Below are 26,201 nucleotides of genomic sequence, written 5' to 3'. Positions count from 1 at the left end.
GCCAGTAAGAATTCATAGCCCTTTTGGGGCCTAACTGCAGCGAACCTGATAAATAATTCAGGCAGTCAGAAGTGCCTGGGTATGGAAGACTTGAACTGAGCATTTTTATCTTTTCTTTTAATATCATCTCAGGCCTTTCCAGCTACTTTGATTAAAACCTACATTTCCCCACACCCCCTCTCTATTGTCAAGAAAGACCATTTAGGGAGCCCAGAGTTTTGTTTTCTCTCAGCTGCATTGTGCGTTCGATAACTCGGAAATAGAGTTGCAGACTGGGAACATCATTAAGCCGGTACTGGCAGCTCACTCCTGTGAATGGCGCTCAACACTTTCGCTTGAGTCTTTGCCTCAAAAAGTCACAGATTTTCCAGAAATTTAAGGCTGATAGAACCATGATACACATTTGAAAATGTATAGAGTGTACAAGTTACCTAAAATCAGACATAATTGGGACAGTTACTTCAGTTGAATTAAGAAATCACAAAGATATTTAATAATAACTTGTACACAGAAACATCAAATTGGACATTAATTGGCCAGTCTTTTCACGTAGAGCTCAGTTTTCCTCTGCACATTTCCATAGCACCAATTGAATTCGTATATTTTCTCCCCTAAATATGTCAACTCTGACTTCCAGTTTGCTTTCTTATATTGAGAGGAAAGATTCGTAAGATTCTGTTTTCCCTACTTCTCCCTCCCACCCCCCCATATGCCAGCAACTTTAGCTTGCATTCATGAATTTTTCTGAACCATTCAAGTAACTTTTCATACTATGAGTAACTCCTTTTTGTACTTCTAATACTGTTGGACCAAATATTTCTTTTTATTATATAATTACAGTTAAAAGGTATAAGTGGCATCATATACTTAGGGACTCTTGGTGAGCACACAGCTCAGTGGTTAAGAGTACTGTGTGGAGGTATTAGAAGAATATCGTAGCAACCCGCTAACCCTCAGTGTGTCATGGGCTGGTGTATTTTGCTAAGGGTGTGAGAACACAGCGTTTTCTATGATTAAGTGGAATATTGGTAGGAAATTTTCTGCTACATATATCCCACCCACCTGTAAACTTGGGAAAGTTACTTAAATACTTAATGTCCCAGTTGCTACAGCCCTAAAATGGCAATGTAATATTTACTACACAGTGTGGCCACCAGAATTAAATTAGGTAGCAAATTTCAAACACATGGCATGGTGCATTACACGTTACATGTTACATGTTACATGTTAGCTGTTTTTTTATTTTTATTTTTATTTTTTTGAGAGGGTGTCTCGCCCTGTTGCCAGACTGGAGTGCAGTGGCATGATCTCAGCTCACAGCAGCCTCCGACTCCCTAGTTCAAGTGATTCTCCTGCCTCAGCCTCCTGAGTAGCTAGGATTACAGGCACACACCACCACGCCCAGCTAATTTTTGTATTTTTAGTAGAGACGGGGTTTCACCATGTTGGCCAGGATGGTCTCCATCTCCTGACTTGTGATCTACTCGCCTCAGCCTCCCAAAGTGCTGGGATTACAGGCATGAGCCGCCGTTCCCGGCCTGTTCTTATTTCCATGCTTGGTAGTCTATGACAGTGTCTCTCAAATGTTTTGCATTACCGCACTCCCCAGCCCCCTGCCACCATCCAGAAGGAGATTGCCTAGATTTTTTTTTTTTCTGAAGATTGCATTCCCTCATGACATTTTAATACTGCAGATTACTGTATACCTGTGGATGTACTGTAGCCACCTGGAGGGACACAAATTCCCATAACAGCTAAGATTTTTTTTTTTTAATCTCCTTTCCCCAAGAACCAGCTTTTATCCTGCTGGGGAAGACTCCATATGCTCATTGGAAATGTGTGATCTATTGGGTTACAGATTATTGTGTTCCTCCTCAACCCAAGGCATCAGAGCACTGTGTTAGAGGAGGGTTGACTTTCTAATATGGGATTGAGCAAGTTTTGACCGGAGAGTCATGCTCCCTCCGCCCCTGGAAGTTTCCCTGCCAAGATGGAAGCTTAGACTTGGGAGCCATTGGTGCAGAGGGTATACAGTAAAGAGTTGATGCACATCAGTGATTTTTAAAGTCTGAGAAAGCAATTAGAGTTAGGCGATATTACTTTTCCTAATAACCACTTAGCAGCAGTTTTCATTTTTGTTAATGTATTGTCATTGAAGATTCAAAGTCATTATTCATTGAACAGAAAAGTAGGGAGTGAGTGGATTCTTGCAACAGACAGGGGTGGGATCACAGCACCTGGGAAAAGAAAGTTTTCAGCTCCAAGAAGAAGAAATGCTTTTGGGGAGGCCTGGAAGCTGAGATTGAATTCAATGTGAATGTCTAGAAGAAGGACTTGCCTTCAGTTTACAAACAAGTGTTTGCTTTACAGTCCTGCTATGAGAGTTGGGCATAAGTGAGCTGTTTCTTAATCACCTTGTGTTGTAATTAGTTGTGGCATGCTTGTCTTATGTATTATGCATTTTATGTGCTTTCTCCTGTATTAAGAAATCAAGCGTCTCTGTATGAGTCAGCTCAGACTGCCCGAACAAAGTACCACAGACTGCACAGACTGGATGACTTCAACAACAGAAATGTATTTCTCGCAATTCTGGGGGCTAGGAGTTCAAGCTGTCAGCAGGGCTGGTTTCTTCTTAGGCTTTTCTCCTTAGATTGTATTGATAGATAACTGTCTTCCCTTCTCTTGGATCCTCACATGGTCTTCGCTCTGTGTATGTTTGTGTCCTAATCTCCTCTTCCTATGCAGACACCCAGTCATATTGGATTAGGCCCCACCCTCAGTACTTTATTTTAACTCGATGCTCTCCTTAAAGACTCTATCTCCAAATATAGTCACATTCTGAGATACTGGGGGTTAGGACTTCAACATACGAGTTTTGGGTGGGAACAGTTTAGTCCATAACAGTACACTGTCTGTCATGTGTTTATTTAATAAATGATTTTTTTTTTTTTTTTTTTTGAGACAGAGTCTCGCTCTGTTGCCCCAGCTGGAGTGCAGTGGTGTGATCTCGGCTCACTGCAACCTCCACCTCCCGGGTTCAAGCAATTCTCCTGCCTCAGCCTCCCAAGCAACTGGGATTACAAGGGTGAGCCTGCCACCACGTCTGGCTAATTTTTGTATTTTTAGTAGAGGCTGGGTTTTGCCATGTTGACCAGGTTGGTCGCAAACTCCTGACCTGTAGTGATCCACCCGCCTCGGCCTCTCAAAATGCTGGGATTACAGGCGAGCGTCACCTTGCCCAGCTGACACATGATTATTGAATGAGTGAATGAACAGATGAATGGATGGATGGATTTTTATTTAATGGTGGTGAATCTGTAATCTAGCAATATTCATGAGTGAAGTCATAATGTTTCCTAAAGTTTTTGTGTTTCTTCCACCCTGATGATATGCTTAAAATATGACTTTCTTCAGCAGTGTTTCTGTGTATTCAGGAAGTATGCACGACCCTTCTCTTCTTGGAGGCAGGTCCGCTCATGATGTGAAGAGCCACTGCCCTCAACAGGCCCACGCAAACATTTACCAGGGTCCTGAGCAAGAACATGGGGAGAGGCCTGCTTTAGATCGAATTGTTCAAAAGTTACAAATCTCATTAGCAAGTTGTTTAAAAAGTATAGTAACTTTGCTTATTGTGACCCATCTGGCTTTGAGAATGTCCTGGAAGGCCAGGCAGATTTGACCTTAGAATTCTCAAACTCTACCAAATACAGAACAGAAAGTGGCAGTGCAGGGATAACTGGTCCCAGGTCTCTTCCTTTCCCACTGAAGTTCCGTCCTGAAACCCAGGAGGCTTTGCACACACACCCCAGCTCTGCACTCCTCCTCCCTAATCCAAACAAGCTTAGAAGTATCATAACCTCAGGAGGACAGGCCCAGTGGAGAGGTTCTCCAGGGCCCTGTGAGAAAGTTGGAGCCAGGAAATGCTGGAATCTGGGTACCCAAGACGGAGCCTGGAAGGAGTAATACAGGCTTTGGATGGTCATATCCCTTTGACCCTGTGCGTTCCTTACCGTGATAGGAGGGGCGTGGGTGGTAGGTGTAATGTTGGTACTGTGGTCAATTTCAGCTTTTTCAGGAACTCTCACTGGTTTTGAGATTATTCCCATCTTCTGAATTCCCTGCAGAATGGTCAAGAGAGCTGGGGAGATAGAACATTTGGAGAAAACACTAGAGTCAGAGCTTAGCCACATGCAAAGGTAGTTGATGGAGGTGGCTGTTTCACTGCGAATTTGCTTCATTTAGTCTTGACCCTAAATACCTAGTTTCTGCACCTGTGAGTCCCCACAAAAGACAAAGTAACTCCTTTAGGAGACTGAGTTCTAGAAACATATGAGCAGATTTCAGGAAGAACCAGAGCATGAGTGGGCACCTGCACTCCTTAAAATGGGGCCCGCCCTCTGCAGTAAGCCAGGAACTGGGGAGCAGCCCCGGAGCTCTATTCTCAGGTGAGACAGGGTCACCTCTCATGCATGACACAGCCCAGGCAGCCTTCTAGAAATGTGGCAAACTCTATTGCACTAGTAACTTGTTTATTGCTAGGGTCACTAAAAGCCACTTTTTCAAATTATCGGAGGTCGTTTGCCAGGCTGTGCACGGAACTTCAGAAGAAGGAAAAAAGCCAATGTTTCTCTTCACCACACATAGAATAATTTATAGGTGGGGACCAATTTACTCGCTAGGGAACAGCGGGTGGCCTGTGCCTTCCCCAGTGGAAGGGACATTATGCTAAGCAGGGTGGCAGGCTTCAGTGCTCACGATAGGAGTCAGGAGACCCTTCTAATTAATTACATGACTGTCTTTACCCAGCATGGGTTCCTCACTTTCTCATCAAAGCCCTTGTTTAGTCAAAGCTGTATTTCTTTCATTTATTTATTATTTATACTTCCTCTCTTTCTAAAGAGAATTTGAGACAGCTGGAAAAAAAGATGTGTGGGGATGTTTGCGAGAAGAGACTCTCTGAAATGGGACATTTGGAAAGAGAATTCTGACAGAAGTGTAGAGCATACTTTTCTTCTCCAGGCTCTTGTTCTTGATGCAATTTCCTGTTCTACGTCATCATTACTTCTCAAGAACTTCTTTCAGCTCTTTATTGGGTAGATGCAGGTAGCTTCTTTGATCTTTACCTTCTCACTATACCTTCCCTGTGGGCTTTTCATTGCCATGAGAGTAGAGTCTAAATGGTTTACCAAAGCCATGAAGATTTGCCTGTTTAAGTCCATTAAAACTCTTGACCTTATTTCTGCACTTTGTCTTCTCCTCATTTCTCATAAAATTTCCCAGACACAGTGATCTTTCAGTTCCTGCCAGAGCTAAGGCTCTCTCTTCCTTCTATCCTTGTGCCTGCTCTTGCCTTTACCTGGACTTACTTATTGGCCGCTCTTCTCCCGAGCACTGTCGTTCGTCACCCTGGATCCCCCATCCTTAGCAACTCCTCATTCTTTAGGAATGCCATTTTCTAAGATGCCATCTGTGACTGCCATATTCAAATCTACCTGACGTCCACCATTACCATCCTCTGTGACACTTCTTTATTTCCTTCATGACATTGCTTACAATTTTATCATTTCTAATCTCAAGTTTTGTAGTTTTGATTAATTTCTTTTTTGAGACAGAGTGTCACTTTGTTGCCCAGGCTGGAGTGCAGTGGTGCAGTCTTGGCTCACTGCATGCGCCGCCTACTGGGTTCAAGTGATTCTCCTGCCTCTGCCTCCAAAGTAGCTAGGATTACAGGCACCTGGCACCACACCCAGCTAGTTTTTGTATTTTTAGTAGAGACGGGATTTCACCATGTTGGCCAGGCTGGTCTTGAACTCCTGACCTCAGGTGGTCCACCCGCCTTGGCCTCCCAAATTGCTGGGATTACAGGCGATCTTGCTTTCTAAACATAGCACCTTCCGGACGGTAGGGACTTTATCTGTCTTGCTCACCTGTGCATCTCACGGCCCTCCTGCTGCATCAGACACACAGCGGCCACTCAATTGTCTGATGAATAAATGCATGAGAAATACTAGCCTTAAAGAAAGGTCTGATACACTTCACTTGGTTTGGAATGTTTACCAAAAACTTTTGCTTTTCTAGAGAGGGTTGCAGGCTGATCCAAAAGAATTGGTTTATAATTATGAAATTTTAAAAAACGTCAGAGAACCAACAAGAAAAGATTTTTGGGGAAATGGAGGCTCATCAGGAAAGCACAACATATGAAGTTGTTGCCCACTCACATGTCTTTTTCCTTGACCTGTTTCTAGAATGTATTGTCTCAGACAGCTGACCTGTCTTGGAGATGTAGTACTTTATAAGAGGAACCAAGTATGATCTTCCCAAGGACCAGGGCCTGCAGTCTAGTCAAGAGTGGGAGTGTAACTAAAGAAGGAATGAATAACCCACTCTCATTTCAAGCATAGGATTCTCTCATCACTCTCACTGTTTTAAATCTTCATTATCATCACAGACTTTACATTATTCCCTTATGTATGAATGTGATTTTTATTGACCATAGAAGATTGGAACTTTTTTCTGGAAAAACATCACATGGTTGAGTCAAGGATGAAAAGTCAATCAAAACTACCTTTTCATGTGTGTGGGGGTGGGGCGGGAGAGAGAGAGCACCCGTGTGTGTATGTGTGTGTATGTGTGTGTGTGTGTGTGTGTGTGTGTGTGTGTGTGTGTGTGTGTATTGGGACCATCTTTCAGCTGTGTTGCCTCCCTCTGGTGGCCATTATATGCACAAGGCCTGAGTGACAGGGACTGAGTCAGAACGTAACTTACTTTTCAAAAAAAAAAAAAAGAAAAAAAACCTAAGTCATTGTATGCTCCTGAGTTTTAAAAATTATTATTGGTGGGAGCTCTTTAGAAAAAAAAACAGTTAAGTGGTTGAAATTGATTAGCACTAAGAAAATACGAGCTTTTTGCCTTTGGGGTAGAGTTTGAAAGCTGCCGTGGCCCTCAATGAAAGCAGCATTCTGATTGTGTATAAACCTGTAAAAGGATCTGCCTGTATGTTTAAATTCTTCTGTGTTTGGAGAACACATCTCAGAATTCATTCACATGATCAAGGCCACCAGTATAGATTATTTTAAAGGTAGCTTTTAAAACCTGCTGTGTATTTTCAATATTCTCCTTCAAATTATTCCTTATGAGTATTGTGCAGCTACACTGGATATGATACTGAGGCAGCTTATCTGGGTTTTATTTTAAGCTTTAGAATGACTTGATTTGATCTTAAGCCATTTGTAGTCATGTTCTTGGGGTAGGGATGGGGGGAATGTCCTGAAGAAGACGGTCAAGGATAATAAGCAATACTAATTTTTCTTCTGTTTCTTATCCCCTCTTGTTCCTCAAATCCAGAAATAGTCTCCTGAACATAGCCTGACACCTCGGCATGACAGGTGTTCTGAAGATGAGAAGGCGCATTGTAAAAACCTATTTATTCAGTGAGGAAATTTTATACCATTTACATTCAGAGTCATCTCTAGGATACCAAAATAGGCTTAAGCAATGAATTTTTCATGTTTTAGACTGAAAACCAGATAACTCACCTGGAAATACACAGTATGTAATTTCATTTCATGCACCTAATCAATATCTTTGACCAAAATCTGTATTCCTCTTGTGAAGGAGGCGTAAGATTTTCTGTTTTGTTATGTATATTACATGTGTGCAATATTAGGGTAGGGAAGTAGGCCATGTTTACCTTTTTGGATTCAGTTTATTTTTTTCATAAGCCTTTTTATAGTTCTCAAAGATACTGGCCTATTTTATGTTGATTCTAACTGTGGAACGGTAAAGGAGTATGCAATTAAAGTTCGGTTGAACTGTCACATTGAATTTATGTAAATATTTAAAATATATTGTTATTATATAAATAGAAATTCATATTTTTTTGTGGTAGATCACAAATACTTGATTTCAGGTCACAACCATCATAGAGGTGAGCTATTAGGTACGGCCATGCCTCTCGACAAACCAAGTATGTTATAATGTTTCTGAGTGATCCTATTTCTGCAGTACTATAAGTCAATTAGAGCATGGAATTTGATGTTATTTGGTAAAATAAATATAGTGCTGTAGTAATTGCAACTATTTCCTTGTTGCATGCCTTTTATGAAGGACATCTAGTTTCTTTAAGCCTAGGGACTATTCATCCATCGCTCTATCTATCCCTCAATCTTTCCAGATAGCTTTAGGTAGCTTAAAACTCTTGAAAGCTATTCTGAAATATTATCTCACTGATTCCTTATGGGACCTCAGATTGAAGATGTCAAAGAGTTTTTGCAGACTGCCTTTTCAAACAAAGCAATCATCTGAAGGTCGTTCTTTGACTCGTTCGTTTATGCTACAAACAGTTCTTGAATGCCTGCCACGTGCTGCTGTAGGCTCTGGGGAAATAATGGTGAGCGAAAGAAGGCCAGCCGGTCTGCCTAGAGCTTACAGAGAGGCAGAACAGGTGTTAGGAGCAGGCCCTGCAGCCCATCCCTGAGTTCAAGTCCTAGCCCTGTCACTTACTCACTGATCAACTTCATAAATGTCTGAACATAGTTTCAGGATTGATGGATGGAAGATGTATATGTATATTACCAAAGAAAAGAACTGTGATCAATGAATGAACAAGGAAAGTAAAAGTTGATGGAGTCAGTACAACCAATTCTCTACCAAATTAGGGACAAATGCTCCCTGGCACAGGAGCTTTCGTTGTTATTTAAAGCTAATCTTAGGAATGACCAACATAATGAGTGTGTTTTCCACACGTTAGGTAATGTTCTAAGTGATTTACATTCCTCTAACAATTGTGAACTATTAATACTAATATTTTCTCCATTTTATATGAATTAACTGGGACATAGAGTAGTGACATAGTATGCCCAAGTTAACACAACTGGTAAGTGGAAAAGCTGTTCAGGTCCTCTGTCTCCAGAGCCCAGCTCTTGCTCATAACACCTTTTCCACCTCTCTTAAACCAGTTTATTGAGTGCCTGATTGGTACTGCTAGTCACTTTATGTGATTTATATCTAATCCTCCCAACAATTTCCTAAGCACAGCTTATTATCCTCTTTGAGAGAAAAAACAGTAAAATTCAGAGAGGTTAAGTCAATTAAGTCAGGTGCCCTTTGTCATGCTGTTAGGGAGTGGAAGCGCTGAGATAAGAAACTAAATTCTGACTGACTCCAAACCCTTAACTCTTTCCACAACACGAAATCAGACCCAGAAGAGAGAAGGACCAGTTGTTTCAGTTCCCTGAAAGCAATTCCTGATAGGGAGTGGCTGGGTGGTCAAACCTTAAAGTGACTGATCATCAGCCTCACTTGGGAAAGTTGACAAGTTGCACCTGACCCACCTCCTTTGCAGACCTATTAAACCACAAGCTGCAGGGGTGGGGCCCAGAAACCTTCATTTCTCATCACTTTCCCCTAGTGTTTTTGATGACCCTCAGGTTTGGGGAAACAGGGTCCCAAGTGATGAGGGGGAAAAATTTTTCCCAAAGGTAAGAGTCTAAGAAATCAATTATTTTCTGTGAAACATAAGATGGTTGGAATCTGTTTGAGCAAATGAATTAATGTTATGAAGGAACTGAATTATATTCCTTTGAAATGAATTGAAAGTATATAGACATCCACTATAGAAGATCCATCTGTTATGGGCCATAGACTTTTATATCTTATTAGTACTCTCTCAATTTATTTGCCTCCTGAAATCCTGCTCTACCAGCTTCCCTTCACTACTGAGGACCAACTACCCAGGCAGTTGCTATCAGGAATAGCTTTCAGAGCATCAAGACAGTTGGCTATTCTTCTGGATCCAACCACCATGCAGGCAGTAGTTGACGTGGAAAGAGGCCACCCAATCCTGCAGTTCCAGATTTTAAAGGGAGCCAGTGATGATCAGTGGGATCTCCCTCCTAGTGGGCTGAGAGAGGCATGTAGCAGTAGTGAAAGTGTCCTCAAGTTCATGCATTTGAATTTATAACACTGGTTATTTGTTCTCAAGTTACCCCCATTACTCGAACCAATTGGAAACCATGTGAGAACAACGCTTCAAATGTATTAGAGTATTTTGTGTTTGCCAAGAGCGTAGCTTTTCCTTTTTGGTCTGTTTTAATGTTTTCAATTTTAGATTGACTGGAGCCTGGAGATGGTCAACTGTTTAAATAAAGTGTTGCTTTTCTTTTCTTCCCTCCTTCCCTCCCTCTCTCCTTCTTTCTCTTTTCCCTTTTTTCTTTCTCTTTGTCTCAGTAAAGATAAATATCTGCCTAATGAGCAACTTCCAGAGGCTTGGTTGAAGTTTAGTGAATGAGATAGAAAAATGGTTTCAGGCTACAGGGTAGCTGTTGATATATGTTTCCCTAAATTCCTTTGCTAATCCCCACACCTCGGTCAGCTAACTATAGGACTCTCCTGATTATTGTGCAAACAGTATTTATAACCTATAGTCAAGAATGTGGAAATGTGCATAAAATCTATAAAGTGCCTTAGTGTTTCCAGATTTGTAGTGCAGTTAGGCCTGTGGATTAGGCACCTGCCTGTGTCTGATTTTCGGCATGAACTGCTTAACTCCAGAAGCTATAAGTCAGATATGACCCTGGGAAACTTTTCGAAGAGAATTCCTCCCTTCAGTAGAGCTTTCTCATTTGTATCACTTCATGCGCCGTGCGGCCTTGTCACAATTCAGCCAGTGCCGAAACCATTAAGATTTTATTAGGTTTGTCCTTGTCATTCTATTATGTGATGGGCAATGCTTATTGACAATTCTTATTTTCTGTCCTATGATTTGTATCGTCTTAGTTTACTCAGCGCTCCTGGAATACAGACTCCTGGAATTAATTAGAAAAAGAAAAAAGCTTCTTAGGCAGCACGAGAAGAGAAACACTGTGCAGAAAGCTTTTGCATGACTTACGTGCTTTGAGTCTCAGTTCCTATGAAAAGAGTTAAATGACAATCAAGTAGCCTGGCATAGCTTCTGCTTTTACTGTCATCTTTAAGAGACTGGCAAGGCCGGGTTCTTGCTGCCCGCAAAGAGCATTTTTTTTTTTTTTTTGCATGTTGATTTATACTCAGGTTTTTGAAACTGTGATCTCCCTTAAATGAAAATTTCTGGTTTTACCTAGCACCTGCGATTAAGCCATTCTTTATCATTTCTAGTTTCCTGGAGAGGAAGCAACATATTCAATACAGTGTTCACATAAACAGGGAAATAGTTAAGAATCAAAAAATACTCTTTTCCCTTTGAATTTGAAATTTATCTTGTAAAGCAATTCTTTTTATCAGCAACATTTAGGCTTACAGGTGAAATGCCCAGTGATTTTGAAACATGAGTTTGTTTATCGTCTTCTAGAAGCACGAATACCTCAGTGAGAAGCAGACAGAGAGTTGGGAGAAAGTATTGTGCAGTTAATGTTTTGTTCCTCCTCTCAGCTGAGCTGGGATTCATCTCTGGCTTCACATTACAAGCAGCTTGGATCTGTATGCAGAACTTACACTTCTTCCCGGCTTGGGCCTCTCCATCCTTCTGATTTTCACAGAGCCATCCTTTCCCTGCAGTGTTTTCCCTGATACCTCATGGGCTGGGGTAGAACTCTTTACACAGGACCACGATTACCTGATGCTCTAGGGTTAAGAACTCTTTACATAGATCGCTGATTCCCCGCCTACTCATTGTTCTCCCCTCACTTAACTCATGAGCCAAAAACGACATCAGCTCCGTATACAGCAGTATCCTCGTTCTAGTGCTCAATAAATATTGGTTCAATAAATTAATGGAAAGTATATTACATTTTCATGCTTTTTGATGTCCATGGGAGAAGCATTTTTAGGTTATGTTTATTAGAAATTTGTCTTAGTTTTCTCTAGAAAATTATGGCAATAATGCTAACTTTCTAAAGCACTTGTAAGAAGGTGTGTGTAGATCATCGATTCTCAACAGGGGATGATTTTCCCACTCCAGGGGACATATATGTGGCAACATCAGGAGACATTTTGGGATGCACACCACAGCCCCACCGCACAGAATTATCTGCTGGAAAATGTCAGTAATGCTTAGGCTGAGAGACTGGGGTGGTTGAAAGTGCATAAAGCTTGGCAGGTCAAGGCTGATTTTATTTTGTTCTACACAGTGGAGTTCACCTCTTTGGATATCGTTAATAATAACAATTACATAGAGAATAATCAGCATTATTACGTTTTTGCCATGTACAGACATAAGTTTTTTTACAAGTATTATTTTATTTAACCCTGTCACCTGTGCTGTGAGTTAGGAACCATTATTACCATTTTTCAGATAAGGAGACCAAGACTTGAAAAGAGAAATGTGTACTCAAGATCCTGCTGCTACTTGGTGATAGAAGTAGGATGAGAACTCAGGATCTATACTTGTTGACCATTATACTTTCTTTCTCTGTAAATATGGTCCCCAACTTAAAGTCTAAAAGGATCTCTATCTTCATTATTCAGTAGGAACCACAGCTGGAAATGCAAAGAAAATTTAATTTTAAAAATCTAAATTTAAAAAAATCATTATGGCCTAGGTGGTTGTAATTTTACTAATATTTGTACTGATTGAAAGAAAAATATAGTGCATTCACTGATAGGTGTAAGCTGTTGTTGATACGTGGAATAGAACAAATCTGCTATATGCTGTTACTTTGTGGGATTCCCAAGAAGGTCAAAGAAAGCTCTGAGAGTTTGTTTTCATTCAAAATTGAACTTGTCATAGCCAATCAACACATTGTGCTCTAGATGGGACGTTTCTCCTATTAAGGTGTATGAACAGTGACAGTTTGCCCCGTGTAATCTTATTAGGAGCTTTCTTCAGAACCACATCATCTTCTTATATAATTATAAAAGAACCACTCATGAGTAAAATATGCCTGCAAGAGAGCAAGGCACGGGGGCAAAGGGTTGGCTGATGGGGACCTATTCTCTCCTTGTAGAGGACACAGTTCAGGAAATGGAAAATTTACAATTTGGATGCATAATAATAGTTTCTAGGCCCATCCCTGAGTTATTTGGTTGACTCCCAGTGTTAATGTCCTTGAGGCTGTTAGCTGATGAACTCTAAGCAAACACCATCGTCTTCAAGTATTGATTGTTTCTTAGCCCCTAATACTTGGCCTATAAGACAATGTAGAAGCATCTATTCTTTTCACATAGGAACTTAGAGACCCTGGTGTTGCTGTTTTTCTACCTTAGGACTTTCTTTTCCATGGTTGTTTCTATCACACTTAGAAGATTCCAGTAGAATACTCAAAAACATTACATTTGATTCTTTAGTCTCACTTTCCTAGCTCTTGCGGAAGTAATTATTAATAGAACCAAACAGTTTTTTATTCTTAAATGTTTTACAGAAGTGGGCTACTGTGATGACAAGTAGCTCTTTAAGGTCCTACTAGACGTTAGTACTTGTCATCCAGAGAAACATTTTCTGTTAAGGCCAAATGTCATACATAGTCATTGCACTGCTCCACCCAGAAGATGTAATTTACATATAAGATGTTATTTGAGACTGTCTCCCGGGGACAAAAGTGATTAGTATGCCTTATGCCTTAACTCTTCTCAAAAGAGTCATGTGACATGCTCTTGCATCTATTTTAAATCTAATAAATTAAAACATGAATGATGAAATAAGATGTTCATGGTGCTTCACAAATTTGAATGCACCCACCCCAGACTCTCGCTAACATGCAGATTCTGGGCCTGAGGTTTAGCTTTTCTACCATCTCCCCAGGTTAGGCTCATGCTACTGGACCAAGGACCACACTTGAGTACCAAGATGCTAGGGAACATTAAGATGGTTTGAAACCTGAGCTAAGAATGCCATCAGGCTGATTGCATTAAACTCATTTTTCCTATGCCACCTCAGTTATATAAATTATTCTTTAAGTCTATAGAGAGGTTTCTTTTGGAAGGAATGGCATCCTTTTCAGCATCAAAACGTATATTAGGTTTTGTAAAAAATTAAATAATGCTTGACTTTTATTATTTTTTTTTTTTTTTAGACAGGGTCTTGCTCTGTCACCCAGGTTGGACTGCAGCAGCATGATCTTGACTCACCTCTGCCTCCTGGGGTCTGACGATCCTCCCACCTCAGCCTTCAGAGTGGCAGAGACTACAGGCTCACACCACCACACCTGGCTAATTTTTCTAATTTTTAATAGAAATGGGGTTTCACTATGTTGCCCAAGCTGGTCTCGAGCTCCTGGGCTCAAGCTATATGCCTGCCTTGGCCTCCCAAGGTGCTGAGATTACAGGTGTAAGCCACCACATGAAATCAAGCCCGGCCATGCTTGATTTTTAATAAAGCATCATATCTCTCTCTTTTTACCTGAAAAAAATCCCCTCCCACCCACCTTATATTTCCTAAACAATAAAAAATGAATTTTACCATTTCTGGTCATCAAAGGCATTTTTTAAAAATGGCTTACAATCTTTTAAATTATAGAACACATTTACAACATCCTTGACACTTAAATAACATTTCCAGTGTTCTTTTTTTCTTTTTTAATTATATTTCTAAAGATAGCTAAGGGAACAATTTCAAGTAGTTCCTCTGTGCTTTTAGATGTAAGTTGTTTCAATCTCCTTGTATTCCTGAGAATTAAGAGACTCGCAGTTTGCCATGTCGTATCATGTTAGCTTATTTTGTAGGGAAATCTAATCTGGCACCTTTCAATTAACTTCTTTACCTCTCTAATCTAAAAACAGATGGAATACTTTCTGTAGCAAGAAGGCATGATTACTATCTGTGGATTGCCTTGACTTCCTCAACTGTGTCTTCTGTCATTTCAAAATTTACTAAAAGACCTCTAATAAAAGCAGGAAAGCACAGACAGAAAGAAGGTGATGGTGTTGAAAAATAATTTACCCCTAGTCGTGAGCTTGGCAACTCTTCGAGGGATCACAATGGTGTATCTCATCTGGACCTAGAGGTCCCGAAGGAGGAGATAAGTGGAGATGTTTTGTACCCTGGAGCTTAGTCATTCTCCTCGGTGACCCGAGTGCAAGCTATTTTGGAGGAAGATAAAGAGGAAAGGAGACAAGAAGTGGAAAAGAAAAAAGTCTCTGCCTTCATACATGCTTCTGTTCACTACGTTTATACTACTTTTTTTTCCTTTGAAAAATTTTTTCTTTGAATTTTTTTTCTTTGAATGATTCGATTTTTTTAAATTACGTGGTCATGACGTATGTTAGGTAACAAAAAGAAAAATAAATAATGATTCCAATTTTGTTAAGTATATGTATAGAAAAAAGGAAAGTAAGCAAATCGATCAGTTATCTCTGGGTGATAATATAATGAATAATCTTTATCACATTCATACTATATTCTTTATATTTTATTCTCTAAAATTTTCCGTTAAGCCTGAGTAAGTTTTTGTATCAGAGTTTTAAAATACATTTTAAAAGGAAATGGCAACTAATTCAGCTACAGCTTTTTTATAACATCGTATTTGAAAGTTCCTATATAGTAAATGTATTTGGAAATGTAATGCATTTGGAATAATTTTTCAGTAAGGATGCATCTTTTTAAGTGACTTTATTAGTCTCCATTTTGCATTTTTAAATATATAACTATGCAGGGCTTCACATTTTCCCCTTCACTTTTGCTAGCTGTCAGTCATCACCTCTACCTTGAAACAAGTCTATGACCAGTGGGATTTGTAGATAATTATCATTAACTGATTGAGTGGATTCAGCAGTGTGCCTGTTGTAATTAAGTGTTTGGATATGCAAATAGATGAAGAATAGATAAAAGAGAAGGTACTGATTGGGCTGTTAAATTCACAATACGATGGTTGATGGTGACAAGTAACAGCATGATGTCCTTTTGAAGATACTATATTATTTCTTGAATACCTTTTCAACTAAGTTACTGTTATTTGAAATTCCACTTAATGCCAACCCTGGCCTCTCAACATTTCATTCCAATCTCATTGTTTTTGAAAGGCTCAGGGTTATATTGGCACTTTTTTCATTACTGCCCTTAACTGACCATTTCCTCTTTTCTTTCCTACAACAGATTGCAGATTGAGCTTAACCAAGAAGTTCGTAGGCTAATCAAGGCTGGCTTGACCTACAAAAGAAGAGAGTTCGGCCTGCCCACTTGGGCTTGTGTTGACACGGCTGATAACTTGCCATCACCTGTTGCCAGTGTGGAAAAATTCTCCCTGTTGAATTTTTTGCACATGGAGGACAGCAGCAAAGAGGGCAACACAGGCTGATAAGACCCAAGACAGCAGGGAGATTATTTTACCATACGCCTTCAGGACGTTCCCTCTAGCTAGAGTTCTGGACTTCCGCAGAACCCGGTCCAGTCATTTTGATTTTGCTATCTGTTTATTTTTTTTTTTCTTTTTCTTTTTCCCACTACATTGTATTTTATTTCTGTACTTCAGAAATGGGCCTACAGACCACAAAGTGGCCCAGCCATGGGGCTTTTTTCCTGAAGTCTTGGCTTATCATTTCCCTGGGGCTCTACTCACAGGTGTCCAAACTCCTGGCCTGCCCTAGTGTGTGCCGCTGCGACAGGAACTTTGTCTACTGTAATGAGCGAAGCTTGACCTCAGTGCCTCTTGGGATCCCGGAGGGCGTAACCGTACTCTACCTCCACAACAACCAAATTAATAATGCTGGATTTCCTGCAGAACTGCACAATGTACAGTCGGTGCACACGGTCTACCTGTACGGCAACCAACTGGACGAATTCCCCATGAACCTTCCCAAGAATGTCAGAGTTCTCCATTTGCAGGAAAACAATATTCAGACCATTTCACGGGCTGCTCTTGCCCAGCTCTTAAAGCTTGAAGAGCTGCACCTGGATGACAACTCCATATCCACAGTGGGGGTGGAAGACGGGGCCTTCCGGGAGGCCATTAGCCTCAAATTGTTGTTTTTGTCTAAGAATCACCTGAGCAGTGTGCCTGTGGGGCTTCCTGTGGACTTGCAAGAGCTAAGGGTGGATGAAAATCGAATTGCTGTCATATCCGACATGGCCTTCCAGAATCTCACGAGCTTGGAGCGTCTTATTGTGGACGGGAACCTCCTGACCAACAAGGGTATCGCCGACGGCACCTTCAGCCATCTCACCAAGCTCAAGGAATTTTCAATCGTCCGTAATTCGCTGTCCCACCCTCCTCCCGATCTGCCAGGTACACATCTGATCAGGCTCTATTTGCAGGACAACCAGATAAACCACATTCCTTTGACAGCCTTCTCAAATCTGCGTAAGCTGGAACGGCTGGATATATCCAACAACCAACTACGGATGCTGACTCAAGGGGTGTTTGATAGTCTCTCCAACCTGAAGCAGCTCACTGCGCGGAATAACCCTTGGTTTTGTGACTGCAGTATCAAATGGGTCACGGAATGGCTCAAATACATCCCTTCATCTCTCAACGTGCGGGGTTTCATGTGCCAAGGTCCTGAACAAGTCCGGGGGATGGCCGTCAGGGAATTAAATATGAATCTTTTGTCCTGTCCCACCACCACCCCCGGCCTGCCTCTCTTCACCCCAGCCCCAAGTACGGCTTCTCCGACCACTCAGCCTCCCACCCTCTCTATTCCAAACCCTAGCAGAAGCCACACGCCTCCAACTCCTACCACATCGAAACTTCCCACGATTCCTGACTGGGATGGCAGAGAAAGAGTGACCCCACCTATTTCTGAACGGATCCAGCTCTCTATCCATTTTGTGAATGATACTTCCATTCAAGTCAGCTGGCTCTCTCTCTTCACCGTGATGGCATACAAACTCACATGGGTGAAAATGGGCCACAGTTTAGTAGGGGGCATCGTTCAGGAGCGCATAGTCAGCGGTGAGAAGCAACACCTGAGCCTGGTTAACCTAGAGCCCCGATCCACCTATCGGATTTGTTTAGTGCCACTGGATGCTTTTAACTACCGCGCGGTAGAAGACACCATTTGTTCAGAGGCCACCACTCACGCCTCCTATCTGAACAACGGCAGCAACACAGCATCCAGTCACGAGCAGACGACGTCCCACAGCATGGGCTCCCCCTTTCTGCTGGCCGGCTTGATCGGGGGCGCGGTGATATTTGTGCTCGTGGTCTTGCTCAGCGTCTTTTGCTGGCACATGCACAAAAAGGGGCGCTACACCTCCCAGAAGTGGAAATACAACCGGGGCCGGCGGAAAGATGATTATTGCGAGGCAGGCACCAAGAAGGACAACTCCATCCTGGAGATGACAGAAACCAGTTTTCAGATCGTCTCCTTAAATAACGATCAGCTCCTTAAAGGAGATTTCAGACTGCAGCCCATTTACACCCCAAATGGGGGCATTAATTACACAGACTGCCATATCCCCAACAACATGCGATACTGCAACAGCAGCGTGCCAGACCTAGAGCACTGCCATACGTGACAGCCAGAGGCCCAGCGTTATCAAGGCGGACAGTTAGACTCTTGAGAACACACTCGTGTGTGCACGTAAAGACACGCAGATTACATTTGATAAATGTTACACAGATGCATTTGTGCATTTGAATACTCTGTAATTTATACGGTGTACTATATAATGGGATTTTAAAAAAGTGCTATCTTTTCTATTTCAAGTTAATTACAAACAGTTTTGTAACTCTTTGCTTTTTAAAACTTAAAAAAAATAGTTGCTGAAGTACTGTACAGGGTTGTACAATGAGAACCCAATGCCAAGGCAAAAAGAACGAGTGATTCTTCCTTAGGATACACATCAACCACTTTGCTGTTGAAGCTGTCAGAATAAATTCCTGATGGTCAGATGAAAGGGCAGATTAAATGGACTCATCAGGGTAAGAGGAATAATATGGGTGAAACAAGAAATGGCCCAGAGAGTTTCACACTATTCCTATACCTCCAGGTCTGGAAGACAGGTAAAAAAATTCTATAATGTAAGAATGGAGGTAGTTACCCTGATTTGACCCGGTGCGGGAAATGCTGAAAGCACCAGGAGGAAGCTAGTTCCCGTGAGATAAGTTAACCCAGCCTGACAGAATCAAGAAAATTGAGATGAGATTTGAAAAGACCTGAAAATGCAGGGGTTGGCTTTCCGACTGGGAACTTAAAAATCACTCTTCATGCTTCCCTGGTCCTAAGTGATAACAGAGTTAGAGACTTGAGTCTGATTTCAGTCATCTTCAGGGACCGGTCTGATGTTGTAGCAAGAAAACTCCCTTTAAAAGTGTTACTGTTCAAATCTTATGTCAGGTTGAATCACATTCAACAGAGATATATTCTAGAATAATTTTTTAGAAGAGGCTAATAAAATTAAGGGAAGAATTATATTGAATGGAATTATTTTTGATAATGAGAATTATTTGGGTAGATTCATTGAGGCTATGTCAACATGATATTTAGACCAACAGGTGATCAATGTTTTGAAAATACAACAATGACTTATTTAAAAATTACCCTTACTGCTATTTAGACAAAAACAACTGGTCAGTGCTTCTGTTATGTCAGCTGACTTTGTTAGTATCATGTTGAAATAGCTTGAAGTAATATCTTTTATCCCCTTGCAAATTCTTGTCTTCCAATCATCTCCCATATATTTTCATAATTAGTTGTTTATAACACCTTCGTTTTTCTCCCTCTCCTCAGTATTTCAAAGAAAATTATGGATGCCAGTCTTGGCTGCACAAAATATCCATATGTACTTATACATTTTTAAATGCATACTAATTTTCACTGCTAATAATTCTGTAAGGACACATCAAAGCTGGCCAAAATAATTAATTTTTTAAAAAGTGACACCTGGTTTCCACCTTGTACTGACTTTGATCCTGTTCCACTTTTGAAATTTTATTTGTTCCTTTTCCGTCGTGGATGTTCCTCTACTTTGGCAGTTGCGGAGGGATCATCAATCTTCTGTTAGCAGGACAACGCATGAAAAACAAACAAGTCAGAGAGTGAAGGCTTGTTCCCCTAATCCTGGCAGAGCAGGGCATAGAAAAGAGAGGGATGTCCTTGCTTAATTCTAGATACTTTTGAGGCAACATCTTCATAAAACACATAGTTTAATCTTTGCCGTCCTTAGACAGAGAAGGGCTATGGATCACATACATTATCAAAAACTACTCCCTTGGAAAAAAAATCTTTTTAAAATCAAATTTAAACATTTCACTCTGTGATGCATATTTCTTTTACCACTGGCCATTATTATAAGGACCCATGAAGTAAATGTCACCATCATCTTACTTGCTCTCTCTCTCTCAGCAAAATAAAACTGTGATGTGTCTTCTTTGTAAAAGTTTAGGTATAAAATGCTATGCAACTTTTTCTTTATAGTAAGAGCTTTATTTTCTTTAATAATATAGCCCAACTTATATGTTTTAATCTCCCTTCTCCCTCAGAATAAGCAGAAAATATAACTGCAGCTGTATGTTAGACACAAGAATTGAAACTGTGCAGTCAGTAGAGCTGAACTTAGCTATGAATTAATTTAAATTAATTCTAAAGTGACTCTGGTTTCCATTTTAGTCTATTAGCTAGAGGGTTTTGGCTGTTGCTTTTTTTAAAGTTAGGTCCACGCAGTGAAGGGAAAAGAGTGTGAAGGTGATCAGTGTAGCACTAAGACATCTAAAGTCAAGACAATGACATGGGGGCTTTGTGTACTTAGCTGGGTAATTCCCTTCTACTGTCCTCTTCCCCTTGGCTGTGTAGATAAAATTGTGCATTCAAATGATGGTACTTTGACTTTTGAGGGTTTTCATTTCTGTTATTCACCAAATAATCATTCTCATGTATGTATATTGTGTGTTTAACCCCCAGTGGGATTTCTGGCTGCTGACATCGCTTTGGGCCAGGAAAAACAAGGATGAAGAGGTTCCTGTCATTTCTTATGGAGTTCACAGAATTATTTGGGGCTTAAGTAGTACAATGGAGACAGTCACGTGCAATGCTTAAGGTGGTCTGACGGGGTCCCTTTTGCTGGAGGTGTTCCTGAAGAGATTGAACCTAGTAACAGGCTTTATTTTCATCTTGTGTACAACATGACAAAGACTGCTAAGATTAAAATCCGTCTCCCATTTGTTGCAGCCTCACCTACACCAGGATAGAAAGCACATGATGGAATCTGTGATGTCTAATGTGTCTTATGAAAATAGCCAAACAACTGTCCCTGGCGATTCTGCTTTGATTGGCATTTTTAGTCATGGGAATGTATTTTTGCAGAAATACCTGCTTTGTGTTTGGGCCTCTCTTGCTGTCATTATGATGTATTTTGAGATGATGAGTCAAGAGTCAAGGTTGAGAGTACAGGCCAAGACCATGGAAAAAAATCCATGCTCGCTGGCCAATAAAGAGCTTGATGCTGCCTGGCCAAATAAGGTGATTCAGATAGAATCTGATCCCGTTCAGAGCTCGGTAACTGTCACTGTACAGAAGACATTGAAAAGGAAGTGGCATAGTCATGATCACAAGGATATATTGACAGTTATCTATAGCCAGGGTAGTTGTTAATACCTGCTTGTTTGGGGAGATATGTTTGATTATAGAGACACTCTGGGCTACCCTCAAACACCATCAGATGCAATTAGCAGCCCACGGCATGGGACAATCGCAGGCAGCTACGAGGATTGTATCCCCTGCCTATTTTCCTTGTGTATCAAATGGAAAACATTCTCCCCTGTGAGAAAGAATGCAGTTTCTAATTATCTGGATGTTCGTTGAAAATATATTAGACATTGTCCCTGAGGTTACAAACAAAACCTATAATGTGACCTGTCTGGTAAAAAGTATTAATGAAGTAGCTCATATTACAACTTCATTTTCTACTAGCACCTATCATAATAGTCTTAGTCATTTCACACAAATCAGAACTTCCTTCCCCACCAGGGAGGACAACTTCATGCTGTGATCGAAGCATCCATTCAGAACACGAGGCAATAGTGTAGTCCACAGGGAATGGATGCTTCACTTGATCGCCGGACCTCAGCTGCAGAGGCCATCGCAGCTCTTGAAAAGTGAAGTGGTTAATTTCCATTGGCATCTTTGCTTATAGCATTTTTCTCTAACCTATAACAAGGAGACATTACGTTTTACTTTAGAACATGAGAATAGCAGTTTTGCTCACGATTTACCATTTCAGCTGCAGGGGAAAGCAAAGCAGAAAGCAGTGCCCCAAACGGAAAAAAGATACTTACACAGAACAAAACAGTTCTTGGTCTTTTTCTTGGTCTTGTCAAACCTTGCCTGATGCTCTTTCTAAAGTCAAAATACGAATGCTAAGAAGGCATAACCTACATCCTTCTCTGATTTCTTCAGCAGGGTCAAAAGACAGTTACCAGCAATGGGGAATGCTTGTCACTGTGGAGAAAGAGTTTTGTACATCTCTGGTACCGTTGTTATAACAAATCAGATTTTCTTACTATAGTTTTTTGTTTTCTAGCTACACACCCACCAGAAGAGCACAAAGGAAGGCCATCGCAACAAGCATTTTAAAATTAATATCAAACATGCACATGCGTGGACACACACACACACACACACACACACACACGGGGGCATTTGTAAAGGTGTCCCTGGAATGTAAGATTTATAACCGTTTAAGGCAAGGTGAAGGCATTGCCAACTGTGTGTCCCTCATAGGACTAGTGTATATTCACTGAAAGTTAACCTGATGATTTGTTATTGTTTGAACCATATGCTGATTTGCTTCTGGTTTCTGTTTAGTGTGTTCTCTCTGACAAGGGGCTGGAAGATTCTGCATCACACATCCTCTGAGACCTACCATGTCGCACACTTTGTTAATGACAAACTTCACTCTACACTATACAGTACCTTGTTGATATATTCAGTAAAGTCTTATTTTAAAAGAAAACCACATCGTGTTTATCTGAGTAAGTTCATTGGGACACAGTCAATACTTGTGCTGTTAATGTAGAATAAATGATGCAGGAGGGCAGGAATAAAGGAAGTAATAGGATTTTTGTATTCTCCTATCATGAAGATGACTTGCATTTCTAAAGGCCATTTGATCCTTTTTGTGTGAGGAGTTTATATGAAATCCTCATGTTCTTTTAAATTTCCTAACTAAATTGTGTGTTCCTATGAATACACACATACACAGAGCATCTTATTTCATATTGGTGATATCTATGTTGTTTAGGATATAGATAATGACATTGTACTTATCAGAATAGTCTTTTCCTCTATTCAAAATAGATGCTATTGGCTTTATTTTTTATTTTTTAATTTTGTTTAAACAAGGTGTCACCATGTTGCCCAGGCTGGTCTCAAACTCCTGGATGCAAGCAATCATCTCGCCTCCATCACCCAAAGTGCTGGGATTACAGGCATAGGACACCATGCCCAGCCACACTGTTGTTTTTAAATGTCAGTTTTCTTTAAGAATTCTCATAGTACTTTTCTGCTTCAGAGTTTATAGCACATCCATCCATCCTTTCAGTAGGCACTCATGGAAATGTAAGTCCATGCTCAAGTTCTGTTCTGATTAGTCTCATGATTTTTCAGAACCCCTTTTGCTAATCCCTCTTGGCCATTTTATTAATAATGTATTTGACAGAGATTGAATCAGGAAACGTGACATTTCAGTTAACTAGTATTACCTGTTTGTAGAATCTCTGTTGGAACATCGACTATGAAAGACAGTGCTAACAGGTAATTCATATTACGTTTGGGGAATTAATGTAAAGTAACATCCATGCTATTCTTGGTTTGCCAAGAGTTACAGACCTTATTCTGTGCAGACTAAACCATTAGTCAAAAAATACCGTTCATTCAAAAATAATTTATTAGTGTCTTCCTACTCTGTTCCAAACGGTAGGCTGAGTTCAGAGGCCTCACAGAATAAGGAAATGCGTTCTTAGCCAAATCAGGCAAATCTCCCTCACTATGTCCCTGAAGAAATCTCTTCATCTGATATATTTACTATTCATCTACTTTGTATAGCACTACGTTAGGGTCTTCTGGGGATTCAGAGAAAAATATCTGGGAGCCATTAAGGAACTCAGATCAGGTAATAAACACTTTTTCTAATGCATTCCAGTGTCTCAGAGACTGTGTAATTACTTTATACTACTTCGTTAAACTGACAGAACATCTAAGGTGACAAAAGAGATGTTTCCACCTGTTGGTAAGGTTGATGCACCTGTCATATGTTAGATGTTCTTGGTTTTTAATAGATGCAGCAATGAGAGAGTACATTGATAAAGTCAGAACTTAATTTGAATTAAATTTTCAAGTTTCCAAAAAGTATTTGAAAACTTTGAATTTGTATTTGGTGATTACACATGCAGCCATTTAAATTTTTATTGAGCATCTCAATGAAAATCAATCTAAAGGAGTAATAATGACACCTGACAATTACTAACAACCTTTGTTTATGTAAGACCTTGTGCAAACTGTGTGATAACATATGTTTGCATTTTGTCTTTAAAATAACCCTGTAAGGTGCATTATTTTAATTTTTAGATCTTAAAACTTAGCTTCAAGAGAAACTAAGTAGTTAGTCTATAGCTACAAATCCTATAAATGACAGAGTCAGGAATTACCCCTGAGCATGACTCCATGGACTCTTAATTGTTTTCCTGCCTCTTAATAAATTGACCATCCTTGAGACTGACTAGCCTTCAGATTTTTCATGATGGAGCTATCACAACTTCTCAGTGGATGCATATATTATTATGGCAAATCAAGGGAAAATTTTGGAAACCTCAAAATTCCTGTCTTTTACAGCCCTTGGTCATCCATTCCTACTTTTTATAAAAATTCTTTTTGTGATGATTTGATGGCTGCACACTTATCTGATTGGAAAGTTTCAGATGGAATCAAGATATGTCTCTACCCATAGGGTGAGCTCAAAGAGCCGTTGAAAGGTCTTGAGTTGGGTTATTTTTAGTAATGAATTTGTTTCATACTTGAGATGTTGCTCTAAGTATTTTGTAGACTCCGCTGAAAAAGCACATATGTCACAATCTATTAGGGCATTAGTAAACTGGCTTCTGAATTTATGCTCTTATTTTTTTCCCATAACATAGATAAAAATGTGTGCTTTAGGGGATATTATATAAGCTTTATTTTCATTGGCTCTGCTGAAAGTTAAGGATACAAAAGTTTTTAATGGTAATACCCCAAACTCTATGTCATTTTAGCACACACATACCAACTGGTGATCATACTTGTCTATTTTTGTTTTGTTTTGTTTTGATATGAAGTCTAAACTAGACGAAAACCTCAATATATCCTTAGGGGAATTCTTATTATTTCAATGACATAATAAACCTCCGTATTGGGTCACTCTTTTCTTAATATAAAACTATGCTGGCTCAGAAAGTCTTCTAAACTCCCTAGTTGGGATAGGATGGGCCTTTGTTGGTTTGGTTTTGATTTCATTCAGCAAATATTTACGGAGGCCTAGTAAGTTCTGGTACTGAATAAGAATGTTTTCCAGGAGAGTTAAATTTTGCACATCAAAAGTCTTTCTGGGAAGCTGCTGGTTTTTAACACTCTTTCTGGGCCTGGACTCTTTCTGCCTCTTTGCTTTCTTTGAGCACTCACACCGCTGTATTTAAATAATCAGCCTAGGATTCTGCTAGTCCCAGCACTAGAGTGGTCTCAACTGTTTTCTCCTCTCGGTTCCCCGACTCTGACTTGGTTAACACCCTTCCTTTAGTCTTTTTCTAATTTAGCCTTTCCAACACATTGAAGGACAAATGGTAATCATAATCTATCAGGAATGGTACTGTAGTGCTTGCAAAATATGCATTTTTATTGCTTGCAAGATAGAATTCAAACTCTTTGTGTGACATATGTGTCCTACTGCACGTTGCTCCAACATTCCTTACCAATATTGTCTCCTCCATTACATGCTGTAGATTATATATATATGTATGTGTGTATATATATACACATATATATGTGTGTGTGTATATATATGTGTGTCCATATATATATGTGTGTGTGTATATATATACATATGAATGACATGAGCAAACAAAATGCTTTCAGTTTATCTTCCTGGGATCTCAAGCTCCTTCAGACCACTGTATATTTGCTGAAGGTCTTTCATCCTATGACATTCCCCTTTGCCTGATGATATATTTATCTTTTAAGATGCCAGTCAAATTCCTCTCTTCCAAAGCTGCTGGAATCACACCTGCTAATTATCTGACCCCTTTGTGCAGTTAATACAACTTTAAAATATTTTTATTTTTAGCACCTATATATTGCAATTTTTTATGAGTCTACTTCATGCCTATACA

At 40.1% G+C, this 26,201-nt stretch overlaps 1 protein-coding gene across 4 annotated transcripts in view; it reads left to right on the top strand.

Moving 5' to 3' along the window:
* Positions 1 to 23,980, top strand: part of FLRT2 (fibronectin leucine rich transmembrane protein 2) — a 100,055-nt gene extending 76,075 nt beyond the window's left edge. For all 4 annotated transcript variants that reach the window (XM_003902133.5, XM_017961427.3, XM_017961426.3 and 1 more), the window contains exon 2: positions 16,004 to 23,980. In XM_003902133.5, the coding sequence (XP_003902182.2) occupies positions 16,382 to 18,364 (1,983 nt within the window). In that variant the 5' untranslated portion in view covers positions 16,004 to 16,381 and the 3' untranslated portion in view covers positions 18,365 to 23,980. The remainder of the gene's footprint in view (positions 1 to 16,003) is intronic.
* The last annotated feature ends 2,221 nt before the right edge of the window (positions 23,981 to 26,201 follow it).

This window comes from Papio anubis, chromosome 7, assembly GCF_008728515.1.
Source record: "Papio anubis isolate 15944 chromosome 7, Panubis1.0, whole genome shotgun sequence".
Classification (NCBI taxonomy): domain Eukaryota; kingdom Metazoa; phylum Chordata; class Mammalia; order Primates; family Cercopithecidae; genus Papio; species Papio anubis.
Note: the sequence above shows the minus strand (reverse complement) of the source record. Positions and strands in the feature narration are given on the sequence as shown.